The 12,137-nt window shown below is 42.6% G+C and overlaps 1 protein-coding gene across 5 annotated transcripts in view; it reads left to right on the top strand.

Annotated features, from left to right (window-relative positions):
• Positions 1-12,137, top strand: part of FYB1 (FYN binding protein 1) — a 270,798-nt gene that overhangs the window by 236,320 nt on the left and 22,341 nt on the right. For all 5 annotated transcript variants that reach the window (XM_030193065.1, XM_030193068.1, XM_030193064.1 and 2 more), the window contains 2 exons: positions 4,206-4,225; positions 4,987-5,044. In XM_030193065.1, coding sequence (XP_030048925.1) covers positions 4,206-4,225; positions 4,987-5,044 — 78 coding nt within the window. The remainder of the gene's footprint in view (positions 1-4,205; positions 4,226-4,986; positions 5,045-12,137) is intronic.

The following is a 12,137-nucleotide window of genomic DNA, read 5'->3' as shown; positions in this document are numbered from 1 at the left end:
GGGGGCGTGTCGGAGGTGTAGTGGAGGCAGAACTGGGGCGTGGTTATCAGCCAAGGAGAGATGGGCGTCTTTAGCTGATAATCGAAAAAAAAAGGCGTTTTGACCGCGATTTTGGGTCACTTTTTTGGACCCTTTTTTTTCACGAACAAGTCCCAAAAAAGTGCTCCAACTGCCCAGATGACCACTGGAAGGAATCGGGGATGACCTCCCCGGACTCCCCCAGTGGTCACTAACCCCCTCCCACCAAAAAAAACCCACTTTAGAAACTTTTTTTCCAGCCTGTATGCCAGCCTCAAATGCCGTACCCACCTCCATGACAGCAGAATGTGTTCGATCCTCTCACAGCCTTTACCTGGGTCAGATGTGGCTCTCGGGTGCAGTACAGGGTCACATCAGCATTGCATTGTGGTGGGTGTAGGGTATTGGGCTCTGTGATTTCATTCGCTTGTGTTACAGTCTCACAATGTTGGTAGTTGGTAGGCTCTTCTCCCATGGTGCTTTCCTCCCTGCCTACTGGATCAGAGTGTGCCCTGTTGTGTTTCCTGTTGTAGTCCATGCGGTAGTGGCCATTTTTGTAAGCCAGTTTTAGTTCCCTTTCCTGTGTTAGCCACGTTAGACAACTTAGTTCTTCCCTTGAATGTGGCTGAAAGTGGGCATTGTACAGCATTCTGCCAGCTCTGACCTACTGCTCATCTCAGTACCAGGGAGTCTCGTTGCCAGTGGGGCACAACCTCTGATCTGCAGTTAACTGTGAGTAAACGTGGTTATTCCAATAAAGGACGTTTTCGGAGAGATTAGTCTTCAGGTGTCAACTGGTATGCCAATGTTATACAGCAGCAACAAGTCCTAGAGGCCTGCTTGTATGCAGGTCCCTGGAGCACTTTTAGTGGGTACCGCCATGCACTTCAGCCAGGTGGACCCAGGCCCATCCCCCCCCCCCCCCCCACCTGTAACACTTGTGCTGGTAAATGGGAGGCCTTCAAAACCCACTGTACCCACATGTAGGTGCCCCCTTCACCCCTAAGAGCTATGGTAGTGTTGTACATTTGTGGATAGTGGGTTTTGGGGGAGGGGGTTGGGTGCTCAGCACTCGTGGTAAGGGAGCTATGCATGTGGGAGCATTGTCTGAAGTCCACCGCACTGACCTCTAGGGTGCCCAGTTGGTGTCCTGGCATGTCATGGGGGCGAGTGTACAACGAATTGTGGCCCCTCCCATGACCAAATGGCTCGGATTAGGACGTTTTTGAGCGGGGCGTTTTTAGTTTCCATTATCGCTAAAAAAAACAAACGCCCCGCTCAAAAACGTCCATTTTTTCGAAAATACGGTTCGGCCCGCCCCTTCACGGACCCGTTCTCGGAGATAAACACCCATGGAGATAGGCATTTCCGTTCGATTATGCCCCTCTATATGTTAGGTGTGATATATGCACATATTTTATGTGACAACATAGGCTGCTGCCAGTTTATCCCTAGAATTTCATAAAGACATGTGGAGCAGCATTTTAGAAAGGATGCACAAACCAGAATTGAAATATCCAGGAACTCTACAATTTCGCAAGTATTTTAGAAAAGGATCTGTCAACATAGATCCCCTTCTAAGATACATGTGTCTGTGGCAGCTGGGTCCAGCGGGAGGACTCGTTTTAGAAATACAGATGTTGATAATATCGATGGCAACCACCCCGCCACATAGACGTCTCAGGGCTGGCACTGCAAAGTCTTTGCAGGGATTTTAGACCACAAAACATCGAAGTGCCATACACTACACACCTGTGGCACAAATCCCAAACCTCTCCCCCATTAGATCACTCCCAATCCCCTCACCACCCCAATCACGGTACCCCGTGTGCTAGCTATTTTTCATAGATATGTATATTTATGTTTATTTAGAATTTACTGGATCGACAATCTACGTGATTTACAATGCTAACCAACACAAAATAACACAGAAAAGTAACTCCAGTAATATATATGACAGAACAATCATTTCAAGCCAGGCCAATCATACAAAATATATAGTAATAAACAAACAAATTGTTAATAAACAGAAAACAAAGAAACAACAAAGCATATTTTAAAAAAGAAAAAAATTGTTATTGCCATTCATCTCCCAGTATCCAGTGCCAGTGGGATTCCAGAAGCTTCCTGAAAAAGCTAGTTCTTCAATTTAGTCTTAAATTATGTGTAGGATAGTTCCAGCCTAAACTCAGATGGTAAACCATTCCATAAACTGGCTGCCAGAAAATAAAATGCACTATGTCATGTGGATTCAAATATCTAACTCACAAATGGGGCTTCTACTACTACTACTACTATTTAGCATTTCTATAGCGCTACAAGGCATACGCAGCACTGCACAAACATAGAAGAAAGACAGTCCCTGCTCAAAGAGCTTACAATCTAATAGACAAAAAATAAATAAAGTAAGCAAATCAAATCAATTAATGTGAACGGGAAGGAAGAGAGGAGGGTAGGTGGGGGCGAGTGGTTACAAGTGGTTACGGGTCAAAAGCAATGTTAAAGAGGTGGGCTTTCAGTCTAGATTTAAAGGTGGCCAAGGATGGGGCAAAACGTAGGGGCTCAGGAAGTTTATTCCAGGCGTAGGGTGCAGCGAGACAGAAGGCGTGAAGTCTGGAGTTGGCAGTAGTGGAGAAGGGAACAGATAAGAAGGATTTATCCATGGAGCGGAGTGCACGGGAAGGGGTGTAGGGAAGGACGAGTGTGGAGAGATACTGGGGAGCAGCAGAGTGAATACATTTATAGGTTAGTAGAAGAAGTTTGAACAGGATGCGAAAACGGATAGGGAGCCAGTGAAGGGTCTTGAGGAGAGGGGTAGTATGAGTAAAGCGACCCTGGCGGAAGATGAGACGGGCAGCAGAGTTTTGAACCGACTGGAGAGGGGAGAGGTGACTAAGTGGGAGGCCAGCAAGAAGCAGATTGCAGTAGTCTAAACGAGAGGTGACAAGGGTGTGGATGAGGGTTTTGGTAGAAGGATGAGGCACCTATGTGACTGTATAAAACAGGCTAGAAATAGGTACCTACTTGGCCTTCATACACAATGATGGTTATTTTAAAAGCTCTTTTCTTGTTTTGGATGTTTGAAAACTGGCATTTAAATGTCCATACTGCATGGATGTCCAAATCCCAATTATATAAAGCCAAGATATGGATGCCTAATACTTCAGTACATCCATATGACAAGGGGGCATGGTCTGGGCAGGACTAGGGCGGGGCCAAAATATGGACGTCAAACTCTGATTGCAGAATGGGAAGGGACGTCCATATCTCAAAACATGGACCTTGTTATTTAGACCTGCTGCTTGGCACGTGCAGGTTACAGAAAAGCACTCTGCCTTCATGTATGCTCTGTAGCCCTTACATACTACTGTAAAAATAGTGCATAGTGTGCGTGCATGTACGTGCTAAATAAGGGGCCACTTACACCCACAAAATGGGTGTTACTGCACACACCCATTTATAAAATTGCTCTGATAGTCTTTATCTTACATCATTGTCTTTTCCCCCTGATATTCAAAGTATTTTACTGACCAGGACCGGCACCTGGCCAATTCAATGCCTCATAACAGGCTATTCAGTGATATTCAGCGGGGGATAGCTGGCTATTTTCCACTGAATATCGCCAGCTAGCGGATAGCTGGTTATATTGGGTGATATAACCAGCTATCTGCTGATTTTCAGTCCCACTTCAGTGGCTATATTTGGCCACTTGAATACATGGGATATCGTTGGCCGGTTTGAACATAACCGGCTAAGTCTGAATATCGACTTAGCTAGTTACGTTCAAACCGGCTAAAAATAAACCAAATAAACCAGAACATCTGTGTTTAGCGCTGACCATGGGATTTCGGGCTAACTCCCACGGTCTAAATATCAGCCCCTATGTTTCTATATTTCTATAAACCTGTTGGGAATTAGTCTTCATAACATAACACTTATTATGAGATCTTGGACTCTGCTTGCTCTGTTAAGATTCCTATATTGCATAACTTATTACATTTTTAATATTTGCTAGAAGCTCTGTGCACTCTTCAATAGACTAACAATTAATACATATTCGCAATTTATAACAGATTTGATGATTTACTAAAACAGAGCCTAATAATTTGATTCAGCTTATTAAAGAAAAATTGACATCGCTTATAGACATGCATCTCTTCTAACTCTGAAATATATATTTTTTTCAGCACTCATCTTTCACATGCAGGTAAGTTGGCATCAATGAATAATATTGAAATTATAGCATTTATCTTCATAGCAACCACAATTAAACAAGTCTATACTGTAAAAAGGCAATTCTATAACAGGGCACCTACAATTAAGCACCTAAAGGGCACATGGTACAAGCCTATTCTAAAAGGATATTAGGTTCCTATTTTCCTTCATAGATTACTGGCATAATTGGATAGATATGTCATATTCATAGGAAGAGTGGTATAGCAAATAAAATAAACAATAAAACATACATGCTATTCTGTAACTGCATGTATATTTAACATAACTCATAGTTTGCAGGTAGAGGACACACAGACAGTCTCTGGGTGGGGCACACATTTACACACATAGCTTATAGAATACTATATCATTGGTACTGGGGTACACACCCATCCCAGCTCGATGACATAAGTGCTGGCTCACAGTTATATAATTACCCCTTAACTTTAGTAAATACTACTTCTACTAATCATTTCTATAGCACTACTAGACATACACAGCACTGTACACATTATATGCAGGTACTTTTTCTGTCCCTAGAGGGCTCACAATCTAAGTTTTGTACCTGGGGCAATGGAGGGTTAAGTGACTTACCCAGGGTCACAAGGAGCTGCAGTGGGAATCAAACTCATATTACCAGGATCAAAGACCTCTGCTCTAACTATTAGGCTACTCCTCCCTAAGTTTAGCCATTCTTGAACAAATACCAAGTCATTATGTTCTACTTTTTTTTTAAATCACTTCTTGTTCTAGATGCTGAAGAAGTTTATGATGATGTGGAAGATTTCCCTCCTCCACCCAAAAACTTAAGGTAAATCTCTAAAATAAAGTTTCTAGCTCCATCTCTACCTGTTTTCAAATCTATGCTGAAAACCCACCTTTTCACCACTGCTTTTGGCTCCTAGCCTCTGCTCAATTGCCCTCCCCTTGTTCCTTCTCACCCAGTACTTCCCTCACCCTTAATTGTCTTGTCTGTCTGTATTTTTAGATTGTAAGTGCTATTGAGCAGGGATTGTCTCTCTGTCTCAGGTGTTCAGCGCTGCGTGCGTCTGGTAGCGCTATACAAATGCTAATAATAATACTACATAGCAAAAATCTCTTTCCAAATTTAGCAATACAGTCCCAGACTGAGTTTAGCAGTGATCAGTAAATACAACCCTTTCTTCATGTTTGTTTCCTCTAAATGCATTTCATTGGTTTGAAAAAAAAAAACCTCATGATATATACAAATAATAACAGATGGTAATATAAGATCTATTGTTGTTTGAATATTTTTACTGCTGTAATTGTGTAATGCTTATGTTTGACTTATTCTTGCTGTAAACCGCCTTGAGTGACTTCCTTCAAAAAGACGGTAAATAAATCCTAATAATATAGACACAGAATTTTACATTATTTGTTCACTGTTTCTCAATACCATTAAACATAAGTGTGCAAAGTTTATAATCCACAGTTGTACCCTTTTTTATGTATCCTAAGTCCTGTAACCACTACTACTACTGCTTATTTCTAAAGCGCCACCGTCTTATCTGTCTGTGTGTTCCACATCTGCTTGTCCCCTTCACTGTATATTAAGACAGTGCACCTCCCCCCCCCCCCCCCCCCCCCCTCCCGGTTTACTAAAGCTTAGCTCGAGTTGTCTGTAGCAGGGCCCATTTTATTCCTATGGGCCATGCTGCAGATAACTCAAACTAAGCTTTAGTAAACAACCCTAATGTGTATTCTGTTAACATTGTAAGTGGCATGCTATGTTATAAGGTGTACTATTACTTAAATATTTTATTGTTGTAATTGTTTATTGCCAAGCTCCAGATTATACTAGCTATATACTGGCTTGGGTGTATTTCTTCAAAAAGATAGTAAATAAATCCTAATAAATAAATAAATACATAAATATAATATTAGCTAGAAGTCATATGAAAACATCTGTGTATTTTTCCCATTGAATTTCTTATGTTTCAAACAATATTAAGGTGATACCATTTCTTGACAAATATAGGGCAATTCTATAACAGGTCCATGACGGTGGCAATGAAAGTGGTGCCATGGGCAAGGGGTCATATGCGGTCATTACAGGACTCTCAGTCACTAGTCTCCAGTGTCACAGAAGTATGACCTTCATCATCCTTGGATGCTAGTTGCCAGAAGGCATATGCAGTGGTGGTTGTCGCCCAGAAATTTGACCGTCGGAGCTCTCTTTCTGATAACAAAAGGGAGGTGGTGACAGTGGACACCAGCAAGTCAGGTTGGGAAGATCATTGTCAGGTTGGGAGTGGAGGAGTGGCCTAGTGGTTATGGTGGTGTACTTTGGTCCTGGGGAACTGAGGAACTGAGTTCAATTCCCACTTCAGGCACAGGCAGCTCCTTGTGACTCTGGGCAAGTCACTTAACCCTCCATTGCCCCATGTAAGCCGCATTGAGCCTGCCATGAGTGGGAAAGCATGGGGTACAAATGTAACAACAACAAAAAAAGTTCCATCTGGCACAGAGCACCTAGATGGAATAGGAGTCTCAGTGGTAAATAAATCACTTGGAGCTCAGGGCAGTGTGGAATGCCTTATGTGACTTTGCTCCCTTTCTGGCAGGGCTCCCAGTCTGAGTTTTCTCTGACAATGCAATGGCAGTGGCTTATATCAACAGACAAGGTGGGACCTGTAGCCGTCCGATGGCAGTGGAGGCAGTCTCTCATTGGAGGAGAAAAATCTTCTCTGCTTGTCAGCAGCTCAAATTGCTGGGTCCTTGAACATGGAGGTAGACTTTCTCAGCAAGAATTCTTTGGACTCGGGAGAATGGGAATTATCCAGCCAAGGTTTTCAGTTGATAGTTGACCAGTGGAGTTCTCCACTTCTGGACTTGATGGCAATGAAAGGAATGCCAAAGTTCATCAACCATTTGAAAGAACTGGGCTCAATAGAGACTGATGCCTTACTGCAGCCCTGGCTGGAGCCACATCTACTGTATGTCTTCCCTCCTTGGGTCGCGTGTTGAAAAAGGATCACATTGCACTGGGGTTGAATAATTCTCTTAGCCTCAAATTGGCCACGGAGGCTGTGGTATGCAGAGCTGATTCAACTGCTGGACAGGGGTCTTCTCCATCTTCCTCAGGTACACAGCCTATTGAAGCAAGGTCCAGTACTCATGGAGGATCCATGCCCCAGTGGTCTTACAGCTTGGCTATTGAAAACACTCAGTGGAGAAAGAAAAGTTATTCTGATTCAGTCATTCCTCTACATCCATGGTGTATGCAAGGATGTGGAGAATGTTCATGGGCTGGTGTCCTAAGCATGGACTTTCTCCCTTCTGTGCTCAGATCACGCACATCCTAGCATTTCTCCAGGCAGATCTTCATAAAAGATTGGCGTCGAGTTCTCTAAACATTCAGGTAGTGGCTTTGGTCTGTTTCAGGGGTCAACTACAGAAAATTTCTCTTGTGGCTTACCTGTATATCATTCAGTTCTTGTGGGAAGCAGGCCGATTGTGGTCTCCCTTTCATACGCCGTATCCAGAGTGGAACCTTAATTAAGTCCTTCAGGCTCTTCAGAAGCCTCCTTTTGAGCCACTCTGGAAAGCATCCTTGAAAGATCTTATACTAAAGACAGCATTCTTAATGGCTGTTGCATCACTACGTAGGGTTTTGGAGTTTCAGACTCTCTTGTTGGGATCCCTTTCTTCACTTTCTGGAGGCAGGGATCTCCCTACGCACGGTTCCTTCCTTTTTTCGAAAGTAGTATCAGCGTTTCATCTCAACCAATCTGTTGAGCTTCCATTCCTTTGTAGAGAGGAAGAAGAGGCTCAGTATTGTTCCTTAAAGCTTTTCAATGTGCAAAGTCCTCATTAGATATCTGGAAGTCATGAATGAATTTTGCAGATCAGACAGACTGTGCTTTTTTTGGTAAACAGAGGCTTGGCCTCATGGCTTCCAAGCCCACAATTGCTAGATGGCTGAAGGAGACTATCACGTCAGTTTATTTGCATACAGGGAAGCAGGATCCTCAAGCTCTGTGGGCTCATTCTATGAGGTATACAGCAACATCTTGGGCGGAGACTACCTTACTGTCTCCAGCGGATATTTGCAAGGCGGCGACATGGTCAACACTGCATACCTTTGCTAAACACCATAGGGTTGACATTGTGGCATGCTTGAAAGCCAGTTTAGGGGCTTTGGTCCTCAGAGCAGCAGTGCCAGGATCCCAACCACTCTAGGGATTGCTGATGAACATCTCACAGGTTCTGTAATAGTGGGAAGCTACATAATGGAAGGGCAAATTAAGTCTTATCTGAAAATATTCTTTCCATTAGGCCTTCCTACTATTCCAGAATCCTGCCTGAGGTTTCTGAGTTGTTTAGTCGTTCTGAAGTAATGGGTCAAATAATGACTGTCACCTTGCATGGTGTTTCCTGCATATCTCTTGTTCTGTACAAGTTGTTCAGAGATAAGAGAGGTTCACACATGTTTACTCATCTGGTTAGTGTTAGGTTAGCGAGTTGTTTAAGGTTGTGTTTATTCTGAGTTTCTCAATACTACTTGTCTACATAAATACTGAGGAGCTGAACTGGATGCCAAGAGAGATATGTCTCAGTTCAGTTTTCAGTTCTCTATCTCCACCTGCTGGTTGATGGACACAACTATCCCACAGGTTCTAGAATAGTGGGCAGGACTAATGGAAAGAAAGTTATCATGTAAGACCTAATTTCTCCTTCTGTAACAGCGTGTGTAAATGTCATAGTGCATAATATAAGAGGGTATTACATAAGAACATAAGAATAGTCATGATGGGTCATACCGATGGTCAATCTAGCCCAGTATCCTGCTTCCAACAGTGGTCAATCAAGGTCACAAGTACCTGGCAGAATCCCAAATAATAGCAAGATTAACATGGGTGTACCATGGGGGAGTATAGGCACGTTTCCAACTTATGCATGCAACTTACAAATACTGTAAGTTACACACTGCCTTGCCAAATTTAAATGACCACAGTTGCAGGCATGTAAATGTAAGGCACACCATGTTACATTAGTGTTCTATAACAGAATCTGGACTGTTATGCAATAGTCTTTCAACGTATGGCATTGGGGCGCCCAGTTTTGCCCCCTAATGACTCGCTAGCTATCATACATTTTTTGTGATAAACTGGTCATTGTGAAAAACATCCATGGGGGGATCATCTCCCCTAAATTCAGCTAAAAGTGCACTTGCTGTGAACCACATGTATACTTCAGCAGTATTGAGAGAGGGAAGTTTTCATACAGTCTGTTTATAAGCGTTAAAGGCTTTGAAAATGTTCCTTACAATGCAGATTCTTGTTTTTTGGGTCTTCTTCCCAGATTAGTGGAGGAGTGGCCTACTGGTTAGGGTGGTGGACTCTGGTCCTGGGGAACTGAGTTCGATTCCCACTTCAGGCACAGGCAGCTCCTTGTGACTCTGGGCAAGTCACTTAACCCTCCATTGCCCCAGGTACAAATAAGTACCTGTATATGTAAGCCGCATTGAGCCTGCCATGAGTGGGAAAGCGCGGGGTACAAATATAACAAAAAAAAGTTAGAAGTAATTTATAAATTTCAAAATTACCTGAAATAAAAGGACTAGAAAAAGCAATAGTAAGATCAGCAAATTCGAGTTGACCTAGATTACCAGCTGCAGGTGTGTATCAACTGCAGACCGTAATGATCCCCTGCACAGATTGTGCAGATTGATACTATCAAAGAATGGTGAGAATAGCTCTATGGCATATTAGGGAGTTTCCTTACCAGAAAAACAACTTCTCTGTAGGTTATACAGCAAAGGTACTTTCCTAGATTCAAACCCCTGAGGCAAGATCAGTAACATTTTAGAAATAACAAGAAGCTTTTAAACCTTTTGGTTAATATTTTGAAACTCTTGCATGACATTTTCTGAAGTGTCCTCATAAGAACATTGAACTTGGATGTGATTGGTTTTGGATTTATTTATAAGGATGAATGTCATTTGAAATGAATATCCTCTGCCAGTAATAATGTACCCTCTTCTTTTTTTTTTTTTTTGAAAATATAGGGCTAGATTCTATATATGGTGCCTAAAAAAAACCCCACATAAGCAGTATTCTATAAGCCGCACCTATAATTTGGCATGGTTTAGAGAAGTAATGCTTAAGTGGAGAGGTGATCCGTAAAGTTAGGCACGGCCATTTGCACCAACGAAAATGTGGTGAAAATGCCCATTCTAAATTTACATGCAGAGCACCATTCTACAATTATGTGTGTAACTCAAAACCACCACCCCCAATCCACCTCAAAACTCCCATGACTCTCCCATTTCTGTGCCCCCCTTTTTGCCCCCAATCCACCTCAAAACGCCCATGTCTCTCCCATTTCTGTGCCCCCATTTTTGAACCGTGCATAAATTTTAGGCATGGATCCAACACCTAACTTTACATGGGTAAGTGCCAATTAAATCTAATTAGTGCCAATAAATGCTTATTTAAAAAGCTAATTATTGGCACTAATTGACTTATTATCCTATTAAATTGCACGCTCAAATCGGGAATGCGCCTAAATTTGTATGCACTATTTTTGGCAACCCTTATAGAATCAGGGGGGTAATGTGCCCTTTTTAAACACTGTATGCACTCTTTCCCTCCTAGGGCACTCACTGTGGGGTACTTTTACTAAGCCACGATTGGGTTTTTTAAATGGCCACGTGCTAATTTCCCCATTAGTGTGTGGCTATTACTGCCGGGAGCCCTTACTGCCACCTATTTAGGAAGTGGTAAGGGCTCCTACGCTACTCCTGCGCTAATCGGGTAGCATGCAGTAATGCGCCCATGCTACTCAATTAGTGTAGGGCACGCTTACTCCCCGCCCTCCCCTCACTAGAAAATAATCTCTATTTTCTACGACAGGGATCGTCAATATCGCAGGACGCCTCAACGCACCCCACAGTGGTGCTGTTTTGGCGCATGCTATCTGTGTGGTAGCCCTACCGCCCTTTAGTAAAAGGGCTCTTTTGTGTACGTAGGTCACACTCTTTAAGAAGTGGCACATCATTAATGACATTTGTTGGAAATTTAAAAAAATCCAAATACAAATGACACAAAAATATTCTCAGTGCCCATCCCTTTTTATTTACCACCTTTTTGAAGAAATACAGGAAGTATAACTCTGACCTAGGCAATGAATAATTGCAACTGGAAAAATACTCAAATAACAGTACAGATAGCAGCACAATAGACATTAAAATGTCTCGGTAGACAGCAAAAGGCTTTTGCCTTTATATGGAAACATGACCCCCCTCCCATCCCCCACCTTGTAGTAGTACCACAAAATTATCACCAGGGATTACTAGCGTCAGCAAGGGCAGGGGTGACTGGGGATCACTTCTACCCAGCCCTCTAGACACCAGGAAATTTCAAAGGTATTTTTTGGATTTTTTTTTCTTACACATTTTTCAGTAGTAGCTGAAGGTGAGTTAAATTCAGGTACTCTAGATATTTAGACTCAGGGGAGGGTGTCCATGATGGTGGGAGGGCCTTGGGGATGGGTTTTCTAGTGGGGTACAGAGAACTCTCAGGTGAGCCAAGGTAGGCTCTTCCGGTTAGTGGGGTTCTGGTAACTATTTCCTAAGGTTGCCAGCACGTTTAAATTATTGTGGGGTAACTAGTGCAGAACTCCAGTGGCCATTAACAAGCAGGTAACTGTACGCTGCAGCACGTTTTGCATCATACCCCTGTGAATCAGTTCATAAAGGCAGGTACTAATAAACGAACAATAAATAAAAAGTGCTATATTATTTTGTAGTACTTCCTAATATTTTCTCCTCATTCTTCAGTGGGAGTACAGAAGAAAGAAAACCTTGAGTACTACAAAATTATAGTTATGACTGCATAGATAACATGCAAGCAACAATGTGCCTTTTGATCCAATATTAT

Source organism: Microcaecilia unicolor, chromosome 2, assembly GCF_901765095.1.
Source record: "Microcaecilia unicolor chromosome 2, aMicUni1.1, whole genome shotgun sequence".
NCBI lineage: Eukaryota > Metazoa > Chordata > Amphibia > Gymnophiona > Siphonopidae > Microcaecilia > Microcaecilia unicolor.
The sequence above is the reverse complement of the archived record's forward strand: the minus strand, read 5'-3'. Positions and strand labels throughout refer to the sequence as shown.